The following is a 23,875-nucleotide window of genomic DNA, read 5'->3' as shown; positions in this document are numbered from 1 at the left end:
AATCCGTCAGAGTTTCCGTCTGATTTTCACGAAATTCGAACACAACCATCATTATGGTATAACGGTGGTATATTTAAAGGACAATATTGGTGCCAGTCATTATCACATATGTGATAGAGCTGGTTAAACACATTCCAAATATAATTTTATGTCAGATCATTGCTACGATAGCTGAGTAATACAGTTTTTCTGAATCGGAAGTGACGAACGCCAAAGGAAAACACGAGTCGCCTCTCTATATAACTGACTGATCATTCTGAACATCTGAGACACGCTACCTGCGGAGAAGTATCTCAGACACAGTCAGTAGCCGTGATATCCATATCACGTGATCTACACATCACAGGTCATGACATTGGCGTCAATGGGTCATGAGGTCAACATTGTAAACAATAGGTTTATCTTCAGCATTGTGTCCGTTGCACCCATAAAGACTATATAATTCGTACAGTCCCAACATGTTCTCTCTTCTTCCAATGATTTTTTCACAAAAATAACATCTACAACTCATAGAATTGACGTTGTCTTCAATGACAGCGTCTACGAGGGTTGTTCATAGAGGCCGCCATATTGCACTATTTTGTGCGTCGGTCGGGTCTATTTCAGATATACACAATCAATTCTGTTGATGTTTTTAGCGTTGGGATTGACTAATAGTTTATATGTTTCAGTTCTAAAACAAATATTTTAAACTTTAACGCAAATTTAGAAAATAGCCAAATTCTGGCTGGGATTAATGAGCAAAATGGCCATTCACTGTATCAATCTGTTTTACAGACCTAATTCGACATCCGTCTTTTATCACTGTCCAAGATGACTGACCTTTAAAAGGTCAGACCGCTGTAGTTCTAAGGGTGACGTCATATCACAATGTTTACCAACAAAGCAAGATGGCATCGATAACGCCAAAAAAGATTACTTCTGTGGCTTGTTTTTGTTCGTTTTAAAACAAACACGAGCAGGTCAATCAGATTAGGCAGTAAAAAATGTACTTCTGAAAGAATTCAGAGTAAACAAACAGAAAAAAACGTCAAATTGATGGTCACACGTGCGTTGTTTACATCGAACGTAGTAATATGAACTGGTACGGGCAGAATTATATCGTTTTACCCATTTTACGCCTCCGCGTACTATTTTCTGTACCTATTTACGCTAAATATGGAATATTTTTTTATCAAGATATACTTCAAACACGTTTATTTATTTTTCTAATACTAAAAAAAATGTTTCAGAATTTAATTTGTCGAAAGAAAAAAGTTAATATTTTGTAGTCATTAAGTCGCATCGATGTCATCCTTATCAGTGATTGTAGCGGCCAAGCGAATATTCACTGCGGATCAGTGTGTCACTGTATACGTGCGAAAAAAAAGCTAGCCACCAATTAATTTTCGTACGTTAGTTACGTACGACTGACTGATGTGACGAATGATAACGGATATACGGGCGAATTTCTGCTCACTAATAATTCCTTTGAAGACCAAAAGTTGTTGTGTGAGACTGTGAAAGGATATCTGACAATTCATAAAAAGAATTGACTGTCACTAGATAAGTGAACACGAAAGAAAAACAGAAAAAGTCCGTGCATTACCATGTTTTTATAAGGTATAGAATGAATATAAACAAGGGAATGTACGGACTATTTCTATTTTTCTTTTGTCCTCTTATCTAATGACATTCAATTACTTTATTGAATTGTCAGGTCTCCGAAGGAATTATTAGTGAGCAGAAATTCGCCCGTATATCCGTTATCATTCGTCACATCAGTCAGTTATATAGAGAGGCGACTCGTGTTTTCCTTTGGGGTTCGTCACTTCCGATTCAGAAAAACTGTATTACTCAGCTATCGTAGCAATGATCTCTGACATAAAATTATATTTGGAACGTGTTTAACCAGCTCTATCACATATGTGATAATGACTGGCACCAATATTGTCCTTTAAGTGGTTCTAGATTGACCACATGCTAAAAACGAGCTGTATTTTTTGTACAATCAGGGACAATAACCCAGGAAGTTACGGTCCGATATGCGTGAATATCGAAAGGAACCGAGATCGTTGGGTTATAAACAGACATTTCAAGTTTCATCAAAATTGGATAAAAATTGTGGCCGCTAGAGTGTCCTCAGGCTAAAAACGTGATTTTTCGCACAACCAGGGGTCATAATCCATAAATTTACGGTCTAATACATGCCAATTTCGTTGAAATCAGATAAAGATAGGTTGCCAGGCAACTAAACATACGCCCACAGCAGCTAAATCGTCCGAGCGGTCGACAAGAGTTGTCGTATATTTGTTCTTTTGTAGGTAATTAGGGGGCATTTAATAGACAATTTCATACAGATGACATTATAATTTTCGTCGTTTGAGGGTTCTAAAAACTAAAACAAGGGCTGTAACTCTGGAAGTAATCTACAGAAATTATTGAAATTCGACAGACTTTTTCGTTTTACTAATTCAAATAATACATATCAATTTCATACAGATCGGATGATAACTTTTGTCGTTCGAACGTTCACAAGATTCAACAAAGTAGAACAAGGGCCATAACTCTAGAAGTAATTGACAGAAATTGCTGACATTCAATAGGCTTCTTCATTTCACTAATTTAAATGATGCATATGAATTTCATACAGATTGGGTGATAACTTTTGTCGTTCAAGCGTTCACAAGATTCAACAATGTGAAACAAGGGCCATAACTCTAGATGTAATTAACGGAAATTTGCTGAAACTCAATAGGCTTGTTCGTTTTACTAATTTAAACGATACCTTTAAATTTCATACAGATCGGATAATAACTTTTGTCGTTAAAGCATTCACAAGGTACAACAAAGTGAAACAAGGGCCATAACTCATGGCGTAATTAAAGGAAATTGCTGAAATTCAATAGGATTCTTCGTTTCACTAATTTAAATGATGCATATCAATTTCAAACAGATCGGATGATAACTTGTCATTAGAGCGTTCACAAGATTCAACAAAATGAAACAAGGGCCATAACTCTAGATGTAATTAACGGAAATTGCTGAAATTCAATAGTCTTCTTTGTTTTACTAATTTAAATGATGCATATAAATTTCATACAGATTGGTTGATAACTTTTTTTGTTAGAGCGTTCACAAGAAACAACAAAGTGAAACAAGGGCCATAACTCTAGATGTAATTAACGGAAATTGCTGAAATTCAATAAGCTTCCCTGTTTCACTAATCTAAATAATGCATATAAATTTCACAAAGATCGAATGATAACTTTTGTTATTTGAGCGTTCACAAGGTTCAATAACATGAAACAAGGGCCATAACTCTAGACGTAATAAATAGAATTTGCTGAAATTCAATAGGCTTCTTCGTTTCACTAATTTAAATAATGCATGTAAATTTCAGAAAGATCGGATGATAACTTTTGGAGTTAGAGCGTTCACAAGGTTCAATAAAGTGAAACAAGGGCCATAACTCTAGACGTAAAAAACGGAAATCGCTGAAATTCAATAGACTTCTTCGTTTCACTAATTTAAATAATGCATGTAAATTTCAGAAAGATCGGATGATAACTTTTAGAGTTAGAGCGTTCACAAGGTTCAATAAAGTGAAACAAGGGCCATAACTCTAGACGTAATAAACAGAAATTGTTGAAATTCAATAGGCTTCTTCGTTTCACTAACTTAAATATTGCATATAAATTTCACAAAGATGGTATGTTAACTTTTGGCATTAGAGCGTTCACAAGGTTCAACAAAGTGAAACAAGGGCCATAACTCTAGACGTAATAAACGGAAGTTATTGAAATTAAATAGGCTTCTTCATCCCACTAATGAAAACAACATATATCAATTTTAAAACAATTGGATGATAACTTTTGGCGTTAGAGCGTTCACAAGAAATTATGGACGGACGGACGGGGGCGACGGCAATATACGTCCACATTTCAATGTGGGCGTATAAAAATTGTGACCTGTAGAGTGTCCACAAATAAAATGTGAACGGACACACGGATGGTCAGGGGCGACGAAAATATACTTCCACATGAAAATGTGGACATATAAAAATGGATAATCGAGACTTTGTTTATTATCGTAACAACGGTAGCAATGAAAATTGAGATTGCACTATTTTGCAAATGACAATAACTTCGCTCAGAATGAAGTAATTTGAGTGAAACTTTCTACATATTCCCTTTCATTATCTATTTTTTAACTATCGTAGCGAGAACTGTCAACCGTTTGTCTAAATCTTGCAGCTTTAACGCGATGACAAAAACCCTGCTATTTTGAACTCTGAATAAACCCTGAAGTTTTACTTTAAGATCGAGCCTTTTGCTAACAGTTATCAGTATTTACCTTTGTCATTATATTTGCAGAAGTCGGGGGTCACTGAATGATTAGTCCATGTGATAGGAGGTTAATAAAGTCTTCACAAGTCGAAGCGGAAATATTTCAAAGTGAAACCGGAAGTAAATAAAATCGAAATTCAAAAATCGGATAGCACTAAAATGTGACTATTTCGAGTAGGTTTCAAAAAAAAAAAAAAAAAAAAAAATGGTTTACGACTTCAAGCCGTTTTAAAACATTCAATATGGCGGCCAAACGGCTGAAAATGATAATGAACCTTAATGATATCTGACATTATTATTATTATCAATACCACCCTTACTATAACTTTCCATGATGTACACATCAATAACGCCAATGCAATTGTTTTTCTATTATAAGACTATCAAGACTGTCTTTCCGTGAAATACCCGTCAATAACACACTTTATAATCTGACTTTCCATGCCGTGTCTTGTTTTTTTAGTTGAGCATATCAACTGACGACAAGCACTTCAAATGGTTGATTTCCATGAAAAATAAAACACTGGTCTTTTGAGATAGATTGAAAATAAACAATATATTGCAACATCAAATATATATTTTAATTCAGAATAAATCTGTAAAGAATTAGATATCTGTTACATAATAAATACTTATACAATATACACATACATACACAGCTTCAACAATATTAACAAGATATATTTGTATATCATATATTTTCAAACTGCCTAATTATATATTATATCAAATAACCAGCAATTTTTCAAAGAAAAGGGACCAAGACATTAACTTTAATGTGCATCATAAGTTTTATTACTTTTAGTAATTATTTTCTGTCTATACTATAAGTAAGATATATTCTACATCCATTTCAGTGGAGCAGTATACCGGTAATTCATTGAATCAAAATTTAAAGTTTAACTGACTCTTAGCCGGGTGGGTGTGTGTGTACGGGGCGGTTCAGAACATAGATATTGCACAACATAATTGTCAATTATAAAAGACATTTAAAAATATTTGGGTAGGCTTAGTTCCCTAACTGTTTCAAAAAACCAATGTCTGTACATAATGATTTCTTTGTACTGATTTCTAATTATTAACAAGCCAACAGTGAGGCTGATGTCCCCCGCCGAAATCCCCAAATAAATAGATGACACATATTAATTAATCGCACATCTATTTTTTTCAAAAGTATTGAGCAATCAAACTGATTATCAACTATACACTAAGTTTCATCACTCTCTATCAGATAGAATCAAAGTTATCTTGTCCCAAAGCATCGACCAAGGAAATTGCTTATCTCTGCTTAGCTTTAGCTCGATATGTTAATCATTGAATTCGGTCAAGACGAACATCAACATCAAGTTAGAAGCAGAGTTGTTATGTTCCTAAGTCTTGACCAATCAAAATGCTTATTGCTCCTTAGCCTAAGCAGACAATTCTCATCATCGAACTTAGGCAAGGTATTGATGTAATGAAACCATACACCAAGTTTCATCACTCTCACTTAATTAGAACTAAAGTTATCATGTCCCAAAGCATCAACCAATCAAATTGCTTATCTCTACTTACCATAAGCAGAAAATGCTCATCTTTGCACTCTATCAAGGCATTGACCTCGTAAACACCTACACCAAGTTTGAACATTCTAGCTCAATTAGAAGGAGAGTTATTGTGTTCCAAAGTCTCGGCCAATCAAATTGCTTATCGTTCTGCTTACCCTCAACAGAAAATGCTCAATATCGAACTTAGTCAAGGTATTGATGTAATGAAACTATACACCAAGTTTCATCACTTTCACTTAATTGGAACTAAAGTTATCGTGTCCCAAAGCATCAACCAATCAAACTGCTTATCTCTACTTACCCTAAGCAGAAAATGCTCATCTTCATACTCCATCAAGGCATTGACCTAATAAACACCTACGCCAAGTTTGAACATTTTACCTCAATTAGAAGGAGAGTTATTGTGTTCCAAAGTCTCGGCCAATCAAATTGCTTATCGCTCTGCTTACCCTGAGCAGAAAATGCTCATTATCGAACTTAGTCAAGGTATTGATGTAATGAAACTATACACCAAGTTTCATCACTCTCACTTAATTAGAACTAAAGTTATCGTGTCCCAAAGCATCAACCAATCAAATCGCTTATCTCTGCTTACCCTAAGCAGAAAATGCTCATCTTCGAACTCCATCAAGACATTGACCTAATAAACACCTACACCAAGTTTGAACATTCTAGGTCAATTAGAAGGAGAGTTATTGTGTCCCAAAAAGTGTGACGGACAGACGGACGGACGGACGGACGGACGGACGGACAGACAGACGGACGGACGGAAAGACAGACAGACAGACGGAAGAACCCATTTTAATAGTCCCTTGCTTTCTTCGAAAGGCGGGGGACAATAAAATACAGTGTGATAATCTTACCCTTGTTCACTGTTTATTGATAATGGAATGGTTTTTAAGGTCTTATTTTGTTCATGACAATGAGTGAAAAACTAAAAATTTATGAATTATGCAACAACACTAATATATTTTAATAGTTAATACACACAAATAAAAATTGAGTCAAGATAGAGAAACACTATTAAAATGTACATTATTTAAAAAAGATAAGAGCCTGTGTAAATTGAAAAAAAACCCCAAAACTTAAATATATATTTAATTAGTTAATAAGCTAAGAGGGTTCCTAAACTAATACTATTTCTTTTGAGTAATTGAAGTAATAAGACATTAAATTTTAAAATTTTAAAAAGATTTTGATTGGCAATCGATTTCATTAAGTTCAAATAAAGCAATGAGGGAAGAAGACATAATAACAGAGAAATCAACAAAATAAGTGGGCAGACCTAAAAAGCTTCAATGTTTTCAAACTTGCTGCCTGCACATACATGGTGAGCTTATAACTCCAATACATGGTGACTTTGTAACTCCAAAAGATCTATGATGTAAAGTTGTTTTAGTCTGTCATGGAGGTTGAACAATCTCATGTTTTCAAATAATCTAGCTTAATGGTAGGAATAAGTTCAAGTAGATCTTTTAAATTTAATATCCAGGTACATAATTTAAAACAAAATACATAAATGTCTTATTTTGGAATGTAATTTAAATAACACTATTCTAAGAGATCAAGGAAAGAGCATATCTATACTTATAAAGTATACTTATATACAACATCTATAAATATACAATTCATACATACAATAATTGATATGAATATTAAAAACTAAATATCCTTATTAACAACCATATTGTCACTGGTTCTAGTTTACAACCTGTAAATATGACAATAATTCCACTGCTATCAAACATCTACTCAGCCCAACCACATTGCCACTGGTTCTTGTTTTCAATCACTACATGGTCAATGCTATCAGTAGTTTTAATATTAATAAAAAAATCATAAATAATTATGTTATTTCCATTGACTGATAAATCAGTGATCATTTTAAATGATTTCTAGGAACTGACCAAAAGATGATGTTGCAAGCAAATTGTCCTTTGACAGCTGACATCACATGAATCTATTCAAGATGAGCAAGACTACAACAAGGTCCAGCACTGTCATGTGTTTTCACATTGTCATCCCAACAGCTTATTCTCTGGAATATCATATAGCTCCTTCAAATCTAGCTTCAGACATTTATGTTAAAACATAATGCTCCTAAAATCACTAATAGATTATTGGAGATCCTGATGCTAATAGGAATTGCTAGTTTTGAACCATTTCATCATTTTCCATATAAAAATGTAGGACTCTGTGAATCATTTATATTGTTAGACACAGTCAATTGATATTCTAAACAGTCTACTCGTAGAACATTCATGTATGCCATTGTAACTTAACTAAATCTCAAAATACAAATACATGCAAACTATTATTATTGTTCAATACAAGGGAACACATAGGCTAAATTTACCATATTCAACTGTAATAGCACCCAACAACTGGGTTTCTTATAACTGTAATTAGCCCCTAACAACATTTGCTTACTCTATGTAAGCTAAACATAAAATATGTCTTACAATATGCCATAAAAGTAAACCATCAAGGCACTTTTGTTTAATTCCTTTTTAAAAGCAACCCCAGCACCCATTTTTGACCAATTTTCCTGTATGGTAATTACATCAAATTGGGTACATCAGATTAAAACCAAGTTATTAAAAATCAATTTGGATACAACCTTTTATAATGCTTGCATAAAATCATTTGGATTCTACACAGACAAAACAACCGTATCATTTTAACCAATTTTCTACAGCAAATCCCTTCCACTGAGCAAAATGGATAATCCACATTGGTATGGTAAATTGAGAAGTTAAAACGAAAGGGTTGGATATAATCTCGGAGCCTGATGTATCTTAAGAAATAAGTTATAATGTAGGCCATATTTTTGATTTTGAGCTTTCTAAGACAAGGAATAAATAAACAAGCCACTGAATCTGGCTGAATACTGATATATTTTGATTTCTAATCCCTTTCATATATATTTTTAAAAGATTTCCATCACAACTTTATGTTATATTACTATCAATAAACCATCCATTACAAGACAAAGTCCTAATGGCATTTAATGGAAACCAGAATTTGAAATATTTTTTTTTTCTGGCACAATTTCTTGACTTAAAAAATTAAAAGAAACAAGCCTAAATAATTTACCCTGACATGAATAAACAGATATAGGATATATAATCAAAAGAAAAAAGGGTATAAAGGTATATAAGAAGGAATATAAGTGACAAGGAATTACAAAGTTATATCATTACAACGGGTTAAGACATTTTAAATTCGAAGCAAAACATATGAATACAAATGAACTTGCGCATATCTTGACCATATTCAAAAACATCAAATTCTTTATTACTTTAGTTTTGTAGTTTTAATGTGTATCTTCAAACTGTCATCACTTTGGTCAGAATAATGCAATTTGAATGAAAATTTCAATATATTCATTTTTCATTATCTATTTTTGAACTATTAAAGCAAGAATGACCAGCTCTTTATCTAAATCTCACATAATGCATCTTTAATATAGAATCGGTATCGAATTTCATTGCTGCCAATAAATATTATATTTAAAAGATTTGAAATTAAAATAAGATCAGAAATCAATTCTGACCTATAATATATTCTTGTCTCATTTATTGACACATAGTGGAAATGGATCTTTAAATAAAAACAGAGAGAATAAAACAAAAAGATGGGGTGTGAAGTTGATCAGAAATAAAAATATACATAATGACCTTATAACTTGAATGCTTTGAATGTAGATTACATGAATATGTGATACAGACTAAATGGAATAGTAAATTATGAAGAAAAAAAACATAAAATGGGGACTTTGGCAGCAAAATTTTCATTCTGAAAATCATCAATTATATAGCTATCTGCAAAAAATCTACTGAGAGATTAAAATATTCCCCATATAATAATAATGTCTAGAAAGCGAGTTTGTCTGCCACAAACATGATATTTACAGAAAATGGGTAGAACTAATTCCAATAATACAAGATAAAATTTCTTAATTTCAAGAAGGTTATATATTCTACCATCAAACACACTGACAGATTTTACAAACAGCAAGTAAAACATTTATATATAGCCCCCATTGAATGCACCATTATATGAATAATTCTGATTGGGAGAGGTCCAAACCAATGTAGCCAATCAGTTCTCTTGTAACTGAAGATGTTCTTCATCTGGTGAAGGAGGTCGCTTGTATTCAGGTCTAGTCAATATGTAAATAACTGTTGTTGCTAGGCCTAAAATCATCAAACCAAGGAAGTTAGCAACCAAACCCTCTGGTGGTTTACCAAAATAGCTGACCGGTTTGCTGTTGAAAGAGAAGAAAATGTCAGTAGAAATATTTACAAAAATTTGGTCAGGGACAAGAAGTTTCCTTCGGTTTGCAAAAATGTGATAAAACTTGAGGTTATCACTTTTTCAACAGATCAGGCCAACTGGATCCAAAATTTCAATGTACAAATTTCAAGTAGTTCCATTTTCAATGTCCAAACACATTTTCAATTGGCTTTGGCATTAGTTGAATGTCTGAAAGAGTGGATATACACTGACTTGTACATGATACCTCACCAATTAAATCTAAATGGAACAAGGCTCTACTTTCTAACATACCGATAATATATGACAGCTTTTACAGGGGTGGGCCGTGCAAACAATCATAGATGTACCAGTACATTGTACAAGACCTATCATGTCTGGGAGCGTCCTAATAAAATTTACCAATGTAATCTTTCAATTTTACCAGATTACTGCCTGAAAATGGCTAAAATATGACTAATCTGCCTAATACAATTGAACACCTATGACAGGCTATGGCAATAATTCTGTGTGGACATTAAATATTGTTTGGCAACAATTTTGGGGTAATACTTACATTGAGAGGATGGCTTTTTCTGTGATTCCCATTAGGGCAGCAGCTACAGCAAATCCAAAAATAGCCATTCCCCAGAACTGATGATGTGGCATCATCATAATCCGTGTAGCCATTCCGGCTTTTGGAAATAAAAAACAGAAGAATCCACCAAGCCACTGAAAAAGATGTATACAAATGTAGAAAGGTCCCTCTATACTATGATTTCAAAACAATTCACTTTCTCTTAGTTCTACTAAAAGAAAAAGAATCAAAACCTTTTCCTCTAATTTCAATAATGATAAATATGTGTAAAAAATTGTTCAAATGCATACATGTAAATCAGACCTCGTTTGCATAAAGTTACTGACGTTTTGAAATCTGGAATATCTAATTCTTTTGCTTCTTTTTCTGTTTTTGTATTAATTAAGATAGTCTGTAAGAAGTTATGAGTTCAACTGATTTAACTGATTTTGAGTGGAAGGCACAAGAAAGTCTGGGTTTTCGCACAGTCATCTAGTATATAATTTCCATCGCCAAACGGAAGTATAACAGTGCCCCCTGTACGTAGATAATTATACATGTGAGTTACACCCCCGATTATCACTTAAATATTTATTCAATTAGTCTTTAAATTAATTCATGGATTTAAAATGTTATCAAATACACAATAAAAGTACCAGTGTATGGTAGGCAAATGTATTCCTTTGGTTACTTAAATGTCACTTTACATAGTATTTGTCTGAGAACTTCTGTATAAAATACTAAATAATATATACATGTACCTGGTGAAATCCCTTGGCCATTATTTATCAGCCAATGGGAGATTGTATTTTCTAACTTGTCAGCAGGTCCCTAGCGCTGGGGGAGCCACAGTGGCTCAGTGGATAGGGCACTGGCTCACCAACCAGGAGGTCCGGGGTTCGACCCCAAGTGTTGGCAGAGTGTGGTTTCCCCATGTCGTTCAGATGGGACGTAAAACATAGGTCCTGTGTACACATGGGCATGCACGTAAAAAAAAACCTTGACAATTTGAATTCGTTATCAGAGCAGGCCATGGCTCTGTTACCTGGACAAAATTGCCCTCTTCATTAGCCCAATCGGTGCAGAACAATAGGACAATGAACCTTTATTTTATGTTCTTTTCATTTCCCTAGTTCTGGCTTTCCAGCAGTGTAGTAAAAACAAAGAGACTGCAATAACCAGCTCATCATAGTTGATATTAATTCATGTGATTTCATTGTGAATGTTTTACTGAATTTTGTGGTTTCTATCTCTTTGTTGCACATAGACTGCTATTCAGATCAAAGCTTTTAACATTTAACTTACCTGTAGACCATACAGGACCACAGCAATCAAACCAACCCAGCTGTGTAGAGTTGATAGGTTAGCTTTAGGTGGGTCTGGTAGATTGTGACTATCAAAGACAGCTTTAAGTCCAACAGCAGCAAAGAGTAAAGCACAGACATGCATGCCAGCATGCAGAAGTTTGACATAGATTTTCTTATCATTACGGAACACTCTATAGGCTAAAATAGCTAGAAAATAAAAATAAGAACATGTGAATTAGACTGATCGATTTTTGTCTTTTTTTTTGTTGGATTTTTGTCTAGTAAAAGCAGAAATCCAATTCTGGTTGGAGCTCCTGCCATTTCGTATGCAACCTACTGTGAACAGAGATAATCTGTATATTTTCATCTTTTAGAGGCATTTAGTAACTGGATAGAGCAATATTTACACAAAAACACATACTTATGGAATAGTTGATAACGTTGAGAGAATACTCTTTGAAACTTCGCCCAAATAAATAAGTAGCTGTTTTTCCATAAGTATGTGTTTTTGTCTACTGTATATTTTCCTTCGCAACAACTTGCAATTATCAATGGGTGCTCAGCTACTGTTGGTCACACAAATCAATTTTAACTGGATGATTTTGACAAGATCTCAACAGTAAAAAGCCAAAGCGTTGTATGTCTATGTGTGAACAATGTACAGTACATACTATTATTAATACATCAAAGGGCTGTATACCCTCTATAATCCTCAGGGGAAACATGATCATTTTATCTAAATATTGTGCTTGGTTACTGGACTGGCCTCTAGTATGGAAAATAATAGCAATCACACGCTAATGTTCTATTTTGATAGGTATTTGTCTTTTTCTAACGACTGGGCTGAAGGAACAAAAATCTGATCTTCAGTGAAATATTTCATCATGATCTGTAGACAGTCGGCCAGGGGTCTTATTCATGAAAAGGTTATAATAAGTAAAATATTTAGCTAAGACCTAAAATTTTACCTAGGGCAATACAAAGCCAGTATTCTTAAAATTGTTTAGTCTAATAAGTAAACAAGATGGAAAATTAATAACATTTGTTTCCGGTTTACTCAATCAAGTTAGCAAAAATTTATAAAGGGACATACATGTACATGATACATATAAATGAGGTATATGGAAAGCCCTTTGCATGTTTTCAAATTTGCATAACCACTTTATAACCTGACCGATGGTCTGAAATGTTAACATTATCTTGTAAAACATTTTAACTACCGGTAGTAAAATATTGACGACATTAACTAGTAAAGAAAAGATTAACAGTAAACTAGTAAAATATTGACATTAACTTGTAAAATATTAATATTAATTAGTATAACATTAACTAGTAAAAGATTAACAGTAAACTTACCATCAGAATACAGGAAAATCATTCCAATAATCATGAACAAAGGATGATAATTAAATTCTAAATTGGGATCACTCTGCCAAGAAAATCCTTTCTGAAAATGGCCCATCCACACCGCTACCAAAACTACTGCAGATAGTCCGAATGCTTGTGCTAGTAGTACCAACCATGTTAAATATTTCAGATCAGAAGAACTAGGAGACTTTCCCAATGGTTCCATTTTCAGTTGGCTAAAAAAGAAAAGTATTAAGTTTATTAATTAACATTTTTACCACAACATATGTTTCATTTTCTTACACTGATCTTATTTAGGGAGCACAAAAAGTGGGTCAAAATCAACTTAATGTCCTACATGTATATTATATACCAAATTTGTTTTGGAATCCGCGTCCAACAGAAATATGGAAATAATGGATCGAAGATCTGATACGGAAGTGTCCTTCACTAGATAAATATTGAAGTAGATAAACAAAAGTGAAACTAACACTGTTTTCATCATCAGATATTTTAAAACCAAGGTAATAAATAAAATATTTAAAAATAATTTCTGTTTCCTTATAGAGATTATTTTTAAATGTTTTATTGATTACCTTGAAGAAGAAGAGAGTACCTCTTCGAAACATTCATTTAATAATATCTGACAATGAAAACAGTGTTAATGTCATTTTTGTTTATCTATTTATATATAATATACAAAGTAAAAGTAGTTGACTTCTTTTTAACTGGCATTTTTTTTATTTTTTATAAATTTACACATGTATATATACCACCCAGGCTTTCATTTATGAGAGAGAGAAATGGAGTTTGGAATTCACTACAACATATACAGTATATTTTTATATCATTAATTTACTTGTGCAAGGTATCTGAAGAAAACACACGCCTTGTCACAAGAGTGAAGATCGATAACAGACCTTATAATCTAAAATAGACCCCACCCACATTTATTAAAAATTCCTTCTGAAAAAAAAAATAATAACTAAGAATGTGATGAAAAGGGGTGAGTAAAACAAATCTAAAACTTGATAATGACTAGTGAAGCCTAGTTGAAACATCGCTCAGTAATAAGCTGTAGTAATGGTATTCCATAGAATTGTGACCTGTGTAACTTTAAAACATATAAATAGGTTATAACATAATACTAATTCCCACCTCTCCCATGACAAAATATAATTTAGCTTCATAGGTTAACAATGTAACTGTAAATATTACAATATTAAAACCTACTTTTCATCTTCAATCCCATTATTAGATATCGGTGGTGTTATTCCTGAATGTTCTGCCATTTTGAAAATATCTTGAATATCAACCACTTATTTTATACAATACAAATGAATGTTATATTCTCTCAACAAATTGTTGGCTCTATTCAGAATGCTAGTGTAAGAAATTACATAAAAAATTCAATATCGAAACTTTATAATAAAAGTAGGCCTCTACCAATTATTACTTTCAAAACCATGATCAAAGTCAAATATTTACTAAAACTAAAAACTCTACTCAAATCATAAGACAAACAAAAGCACACTAAAAATAGTAGTTATCCAAAAACACAAAATGCACAAAAACAAACTCCTTATTCAATCCAATAATAAAACTTTCCACTGTCATCATTGTAATATTTACTTAAAAGAAAACTATGTCTAGCATTAAAACTCAATAAGTAACAACGAACGTGATCCAAAAAATAATCATATACATTCATGTATAAAATGACCTTTTAAAGTAGCAATATTGTAATTTATATCCTTTGCATGTAGTCATGTAGTTAAAATATGGTATAAGGCCTATCTACAATGTTGTTAAATCTTACAAACCTATACATTTCTCCAATACATTTGAAACCCTTACTTCTAGTTCTATAATTAGTTGGGAACCAAAATAGAGAGAGAGAGAGAGAAATGGAGTTTAACGTCCACTCCACTCAACACAAACTAGGTCATTTTGGGGTGTAGGGGTCTTCAGCAGTGGGAGGAAACTGTATAACCCAAAGGAAACCCACAAGGTTGGACAAGCCGACCCTACTCCTGTCACGTACAAGCGGCGAATCAAAACCATGGCACTTGCCTCAATGACATACCTTAATATGATGCAACATGCACACAATGACCATTTGAGCGCTCAATATATCCCCCAGCAACCAAAATAACGTTTGTTTGAAGAAAGTGATATCATATAGACAGATAAACAATGTACATTATTTGAGAAGATTGCCAGTACCACGGATCTTAAACTATTACAATTTCTAAATCAAAACTAAAATTGTACAATTAATATGCTTATAAAGCTGACTAATAGCAACAAATTATTCAGACTTACTTAAACTTATTGCCACCTTAAGACATCCATGATACAAAAAATCTAATATGGAATCCTGCTAAGATAATATCTTGTACTAATGAAATAAATAGGTCAATTTGTGACAGTCTCACAGTGTTTGGGATTAAAAGTGAAAATGTACTGATTTCCCTTTAGATGTCAGCCTACAACATTATAAAAATGTCATGTACATACATAGTAAATGACAGTTTTAAAGGGATACTCCCCTCTTCTTATACATTACGTACATGTTTCCTGAATGCTGTATAAGAAAAAATGTATCTTTAAACTTGATTTCTCAACTATTATAATTTAATGACAAAATACAAATAACTAGTAACATGGCTTCAGTGGCTGATTTAAGAGGGGTTGTCATAATTACCCTTTCATATGGGCATAACATATGATGCAAATATTAAAGTGGCATTATGGAAGATTAGATAAAGAGCTGACAGTTCTCTCTATACTGGTTAAAGAAATTATAGATAATGTAAAAGGAATCTGCTGAAAATTTCAGTCAAATTACTTCACTCTGAGCTGAAAAATCCTCATTTTAATAACACTGTAGCCTTGATTGTCATTGTTACCATTGTTGCGATAATAAACAAAGTCTTGATTATCCATTCTTACAGTTAATCAAAAACAGCTATCAAAAATGCATTTTTCAAGAGCTACAATGTAAATTTAGATCCTAGGTCCATAACTAACTTTCTAGAACTTCGAATGGTTTTGATTTTCAACAGATTAAATACGACTGGCATTTAATGATTTAATTTAAAATGGATAATCAAGACTTTGTTTATTATCGCAACAATGGTAACAATGACAATCAAGACTACACTGTTTGCAAACAATGATTACTCCACTCAGAATGAAGTAAATTAACTGAAATTATCAATTCCCTTAAATTCATTTTCTATTTTTTAACTATTACTATTATAGCGAGAACTGTAAGCTCTTTATCTAAATCTTACACTTACTAATAATGCATCATTAAATACAATGTATGTTTTTAAAGTGAATATTGAGTGGAGAAGGCACTCTTCCAAATAATCACCCTCCCATTGCAACCCTTTGAAAAGCCTCTATCTGCCCATGGAAGATGTTGAAAACTTTTTTCAATTTATAACAGGATGTGAACCTGGGACCTAACCAGAAGACCTAAAGTAAGCTGATTCAAACATAAAAAAACTTAATCCCTTTTGATATTATAACACCCATTTTGATGTTGCAAATACAAAAATGACCATGTAATTACATACAGAAATTTAAAAAACCTCACATACCTCAAAGATACATGCACCTGTTAGGCTATTATATACATGTACATATACATTTTCTGGAATATCTGTGATTGGTAGCTTTTTACTTATGAACAGGCCCGTAAAATAAATATAAATTGTCTGTCAATTTTACAGTACCACTGAGTACACTCCCCCCCTCCCCTCGTTGCTCTGAGCTAGTTACGGCCCTGCTTACGAAAGTTTCCATACATTTTACACGACACAGATATATGATGCCACATTTTGCAGATCCAAAACATTCGCAAAAAGGCTTAGTAAATAAAATATTCCCAGAAAAATATATATCACAACGCATGCATGTAGTACTGGTACCATTAGTCCTGTATGGAGATATCCTTTGCAAGACACCTTAGAAAGCTACAAATATTACACTAGTGGAAAGATCTGGACGCATCTGGAAGCAGTAGGAAAGGTAAGGAAAGGAAATCAGGTACACAAAGGCCTACATATCTGCTCTGATTTTGCTAATGAAGATGGGCATACGCCATACAATGTGCTATGAGCCTTCTCTTATATCAAATTCTAACTGTCAAGAGATCTTTTACATTCACATCAAGTATACACAGAATCTCAGTTTTTCAACCCATCCGACCAACTGGAAGCACAAGAACACTGACCTGAGGTAAGCTTGTGACTTGTGTGCCACCTCATACATCTGTCACTATTTTAACAGCTTCTTAACAGTAATTTCAATGCTCAATATTCAACAATAAACAGGAAATATTGACTTTACTTTTATATCCTAGTCACCATACACAATATTACCAAATTGCGGCCATCAAAATTGGCCTATTATAACAATTCAGGCCATCTAATTACTTTTTAGTCACTATTAAATGTAATTAAAGACAATACCAGAGAAATTAATTAAACCAAAACAAAACTATGGAAGTGAGAATTATTAATCCATCATCAACACCAGTTACACATTATGTAACATTGCCTTGTGTACATTACCATACTGCAAAAGCTGATGTTGTCCTTTAACTGAATTACTAAAAACTAAATAAAAGCTGTGAACTTTACTGCAATTCCTGGGTAACTTTACACAAAATAAATGTGAATTACAACTTCAACATGTATGCTTCACAACTGGCACTGTATCTAACAAGTGAGCTGAGTCATGGCAATATTAATGATAAACAATTGTTTAATCTTATCAATAATATGTACACAGTAAGAATAAGGTTAGATAAATGACTAATCATAGTTCATGCTTTCATCACAAAATCTTTCAAGAGGCAATGCAAGGGACATGGTCCAAATAACACCCACTGGAAAGTTAAAGCTACATGTACCCAACTGTTTATTGAACAATGAAATTCAAGGTCCAGGACAACATTAGCCTTTGCACACCTTTTTTCTTATGTATTTCATTCACTATCTAATGTTTTTTATGCAGAGTATGAAATTTATTTGAATGCCCATCTTCAAAATACAGTTGAATGTAAACTAAACTCCCTCAATTAAACCCTTGCTTTCACGAGTCAATATTTTTGTTTTTAACTGCCGATTGGCCCACACGTCTCTACTAGCCAATGGAAGTCTACAAAATCGAAATGAAATGGGGTTTATAGTCCTACTAATTTGCACCAACTGTGTTTATGAAGATGGGCGGGACTATAATACAAATAGCCATGGTAAATGTCAAGGCCAGGTTATAAAAACAAGAACTAAGTAGAAGTGATGAAAAGAGTGTTCGCAACTTTAACCCTTTGTCACAAGCAGATGGAGAATGCCAGACAGTTGCATGCTTGATGTCATTGAAAAAGATAGGTTGCCAGGCAACGAAACATATGCCCACAGCAGCTATATCATCAGGGCAGTCAACAAGAGTTGTCGCATATTTTTACTTTTTTCGGTAATGAAACATTTATAATACATTAAAATCTGATTAAGAGTAACAACTCATTAAGTAATTATCAGAAAACCATTAGAATTTGTTTGGTTTTTATAAAGTTCGGCCCCATGCTAACATTTAGTATACGAAACTTTTAACATCATGGATTTAGCTGTTCAAGTCATAAAGATTCATTGAAAATCAATATACTTGTTCGTCTCAAGACCTTAAAATCTGTGTATCAATCTGAAGCAATCGGATATTAACTTTAGCCTCTAGAGCGTCCACAAGATTTTTCAAAGTGATCAAGAGCCATAACTCTGGCAGTAATTATCGGAAATCGCTGAAAATCAATAGGATTCTTCGTCTCATGACCTTAAACACTGTGAATAAATTTAAAGTCAATCGGATATTTACTTTAGCCTCTAGAGTGTCCACAAGATTTTTCAAAGTGATCAAGGGCCATAACTCTGGCAGTAATTATCTTCGTCTCATGACCTTAAACACTGTGTATAAATTTAAAGTCAATCGGATATTAACTTTGACCTCTAGAGCGTCCACAAGATGTTTTGAAGTGATCAAGGGCCATAACTCTGGCAGTAATTATCGAAAATTGTTGAAAATCAATAGGCTTCTTCGTCTCATGACCTTAAACACTGTGTATAAATTTAATGTCAATCGGATATTACCTTTGACCTCTAGAGCGTCCACAAGATTTTTTGATGGGATCAAGGGCCATAACTCTGGCAGTAATTATCGAAAATCTCTGAAAATCAATAGGCTTCTTCGTCTCATGACCTTAAACACTGTGTATAAATTTAAAGTCAATCGGATATTAACTTTAGCCTATACAGCATCCACAAGCAATTGTGGACGCCGAACGAATGGACGGACTGACGGACGGGGGCGACTACACAATACGACCACATTTCAATGTGGGCGTATAAAAACCAATGGCTTACTTAAAAGGCTTTAAAATAACTTCCGCCAAAAATTATTTTATACATATAAGAAATCTATTGCATCATGAAATTAATGCTACCCGAAAAAGATTTACTAAATGCTTCCCTTCACTGTAATACTTCAAGAGTCGATTGATAGATTTTTCTCAAATTATCAGACAAGTCAATTGTGAAATCAGATCTTTACTGATCTGACTAATGATAGTACTTCTTTAATTGGTGGGTGTTTCATTCACATAAAACTCTAAAATATCATTCACAGTATTACTACATGTATGTACTGGTTGACTATAATTTTGATAAGATTTTACAGTTTTAAAACTGTATAGATATAGTAAATAGTGACAGTAGGAGAACTGCACTACACACCAAACAAGCCTGATAAGACAAACCTGCGGACAAGGAAAACTACACAGATATTGCAAGATATAAACAACAAATATCAAATAAATGAGTCTCGTCCCATGCCTGTAATAATAATAATAATGTATATTTGTAATGCGCTTAATAATCCATCCATATAGTATTCGCATGCTCAAAGCGCAAAAAATTTAAAAAGTCTCTCGCCATTAAAAACACACATAAACAATCTGTTTCTAATCTGGATAATACAGTTTAAACAAACGAGTTTTAGTTGTGACTTAAAGATTGTGAAAGTCTGAGATTCTTTAATGTTTACTGGTAACTGATTCCAAAGGCGAGGTGCAGCAGCACTGAACCTTTTATCACCAAATTGTTTTAGTTTTGTTTTAAGAACAGCAAGTATCATACAGGTTTCACTCAAAATTATCAGCTAAAAATTGTGACCTGTGTAGAGTGTCCACAAACAAATCTGAACGGACATCCGGAAGGACAGGGTCAATGACATAATGTCTCCACAACAAAATGTGGGTGTATGTACATACATTTACATGCAGATCATAAAATACCATAAAATGTATGATATAAATCTATATTACACGCCTAAATAATTAATTTAACATCATATTTTACACTTTAGTAAATTATCAATAAAATTATCAACAACTACATTCTGTAAATCGTGCAGGTGTTGCAATCTATATTACATACAATAGTTATTAGTATTATAATAAAATATTAATTATGTACATGTATAGTTATTAATATTTATACCAGTAAGTATAAATTATGCAATATAAAAACTGTGAATTAAGTCATTTTGTTACCTACTAGTCCTTAAGTGAAATTAATAAATTACTTAAAGATACATTATGGGAAATTAAAGATAAAGAGCTGGCAGTTCTCACTATAATAGTTAAAAACTAGTTAAAAACTAGGTAATGTAAAGGGAATTTGCTAAAAATTTCAGTCAAATTGATCCACTCTGAACCAAGATTTTAGTGATTGAATTTTTGGCTTAGTGTTGACATCGAGAGTTGATGGTCTGGATAAGTTAATTAATGTCTAATTAATAATTTAGATACCATTTCACGCCTAAAAAAGGACCTGCAATAGGCAGATTTAGCTCTTGCATAATGTATGTCAATTGATATCAAAGGTAATGCTATGGGGTGCAGTTTATAAACACTCTTTTGTCAAGTTGTACAAATGTAATATGTTAATTGCCTCCCAATTCAAGTAGAGTATTTCTATCCATCATTTACTTGTAGATGACTGTTCATGTGATACACTGATAATGTCACATCATAGACAATGAACATACTTTCTGCACCTAGTAGTAGCCTAGATCAATTCTATTTCTGTACAAATGCCATTTGGATTGAATGTTATAATTTGTATAAACTTTTTTGCATCCGTTGGGTAACAGATGGCTTGACAATTTATCAGTTACTTCACAGCAACAGCGTGTAATAATACTGGTTTCACTAATAATTTTTATTTTACAAGTCTAATATTTGTTTGTTTGGATGTTTGCTATAGCAAACCAAACATTCTAACTAAAATAACTTCATAATAACCTTTTTTTAAAAAGGAATTTAACAGTGCTGTGGTTATTTTGTATTCGTTTCAGTATTTTTGGATAAAATTGATAATTAATGATTACTGATAATTTTGTCTGTTATGACACAACACAAACCAGGTTCCCAAAATGTCCAAGGAAGACATTCCATTTTGCAAAATTGAGATGTGCGAGTTACATGTATTCACGATACACTAAGATCTCTTAGCCCTCGAGATGTGCAATCTTGAAAGAAAGCAAGTTTATTATAACAGTTTTGGTTTTTAAGAATTATAAAATGAATACCTGTATTCATCTTGTACTTCAGATTGTTTCTCATCAGAAACTACAGAACTTTTTTACAAGAAATTTAATGGTGGTACATGTATTTATTTTGGGGCAGCCTTTCATGATGAAATTGACAATTAAAGTGGCATGATGGAAGACTAGATAAAGAGCTGACAATTCTTGCTATAAAAAATTATAATAGTAAAAAAATATATAATGTAAAGGGAGTATCCCGAAAATTTCAGTCAAATTACTTCACTCTTGAGCCAAGAAATTCTCATTTAAAAAAACACTATAGCCTCGATTGTCATTGTTACACTAATAAAAGTAATAAACAAAGTCTCAATTATCAATTATTTTTACGCTTAATCATCAACAGAAGTTGAAAATCAGACCCATCAGTTCAGATAGCATCGAGAGTTCATTATGGTCTTGTCATGTTAATAAATGTCTAACAGTTTAAAGACATGCTAAAGGCAGATTTAGCTCTTGTATAATGTCTGTTTAATGATTACTGTGTTATAATGTACGTCTGAAAAATGGAGACAAACTATACAGACTTATTCTTTCACGCCCGTGCAAGCTGGGTAACACAACTAATGAAAGCATTAATCTACAAAATATTCTATTTCTATACATTTAGTGTTCAGTGTTCTTGCTCTCATATTTTTTATTTGCAAGCTTGGGTGAGGGCGAGTGATCACTCTTCTGCACAGCAAGATCTGTAATTTGATTAGTCAGTATGTTTAAGTGATCTGAACTGAGTATTTGCTGGACAGCGCAGATACAGACCATGACCAGAAATTAATCTGTCAGATGAAGGTGTCGATTAACATCTGTTTGTTTCTTCAGAAGAATTATGTGTTGTTTTTGGAAGCCAATTAAAGGTATTGAAAGTGCTCTTGCAAGGTGTTAAAGATTATTTACAATCCACAAACTATCTTCAACATGAATTACAATTCCTAATCAACAATATTTATGAAATATAGCAAGCAAGTTATCAATCAGTAAATGTTGGTACAAAACAAATCTCTTCTTAAACTCAGTTACTTTTGTAAATGAATGGTTAAAAAAAATGGCTAATATTGCTATCTAATAAATTTATTATTTCTTAACTGCATCTAACCAATTATATCAACATATAACATAAATCTAAGATTAATTTAAGTGTGATATTGATTCAAAAATTCCTATCTTCATATTGGTGAGACCATGGACCTTATATAATGTATTATAACTATAAGGTCCATGGTGAGAGTGGTCATGATGTTTTAACTTGGACCTGTGGTCTCTGTGTGAGAGGTTAAATGATATAGACTACATTACATCTATCTTAACTATCTATTTGTTCTCCAAGGGTGGTAAGCTAGGCTATACATGTAGATCAGTTGACAGTTCAATAAATATTAAAACATAGAAGGTGAAACCATTAACATCAAATATTGTCATTGCTAATTAATTGTCCAACTAATTTAATCCTTTTTTCCACGGGCTAAACTGTCTTACTAATCACTTAGGCATTGGCACTAGTGGTACTACTAAGTCTAATAAGTCTGGCTGGAGTACAGTCTGATAAGTTAATAGTCATAGAACGCAAGTGACAATGACAATGGTCAACTCAATACTCCAGGTCCAGGCGAATGAGATGTCACAGATGTTGCGTTTTTCCATATTCATATGGTAACACTGCACATAGTTAAAGCTTTCGCAAATGCCTCGACACAAAAACAGTGCACAACTGAAATTTCAGGCTTGGTTGCAAGTCAGATAAGTATTTACTTACATTTATCTGCAGGGCTTCCCTGGATACCTCCTATCTCTCTTCAGAAAAAATCCACCTCTAAATCTAAATTAAGTAACAGATGCCTCTTC

General features: G+C 33.0%; 1 protein-coding gene across 3 annotated transcripts; it reads right to left on the bottom strand.

Annotated features, from left to right (window-relative positions):
• Nucleotides 1–4,887: 4,887 nt before the first annotated feature.
• Nucleotides 4,888–23,870, bottom strand: LOC126832366 (transmembrane ascorbate-dependent reductase CYB561). 3 transcript variants are annotated; one of them, XM_050563115.2, is made up of 6 exons: nucleotides 15,566–15,606; nucleotides 14,597–14,746; nucleotides 13,373–13,599; nucleotides 12,015–12,223; nucleotides 10,710–10,864; nucleotides 4,888–10,145 (listed from the first exon to the last, which is right to left on the bottom strand). In XM_050563115.2, exons 2-6 carry the CDS (start codon nucleotides 14,653–14,655, stop codon nucleotides 9,980–9,982), a joined length of 816 nt encoding a protein of 271 aa, XP_050419072.1. In that variant the 5' UTR covers nucleotides 14,656–14,746; nucleotides 15,566–15,606; the 3' UTR covers nucleotides 4,888–9,979. The 3 variants fall into 3 exon arrangements, with proteins under 3 accessions (XP_050419072.1, XP_050419073.1, XP_050419074.1); XM_050563116.2 differs by lacking the exons at nucleotides 14,597–14,746; nucleotides 15,566–15,606 and adding an exon at nucleotides 23,787–23,870; XM_050563117.2 differs by lacking the exons at nucleotides 14,597–14,746; nucleotides 15,566–15,606 and adding an exon at nucleotides 13,722–13,802.
• Nucleotides 23,871–23,875: the final 5 nt, after the last annotated feature.

This window comes from Patella vulgata, chromosome 9 (genome assembly GCF_932274485.2).
Source record: "Patella vulgata chromosome 9, xgPatVulg1.2, whole genome shotgun sequence".
In the NCBI taxonomy this organism is placed as follows: Eukaryota; Metazoa; Mollusca; class Gastropoda; family Patellidae; genus Patella; species Patella vulgata.
Note: the sequence above shows the minus strand (reverse complement) of the source record. Positions and strands in the feature narration are given on the sequence as shown.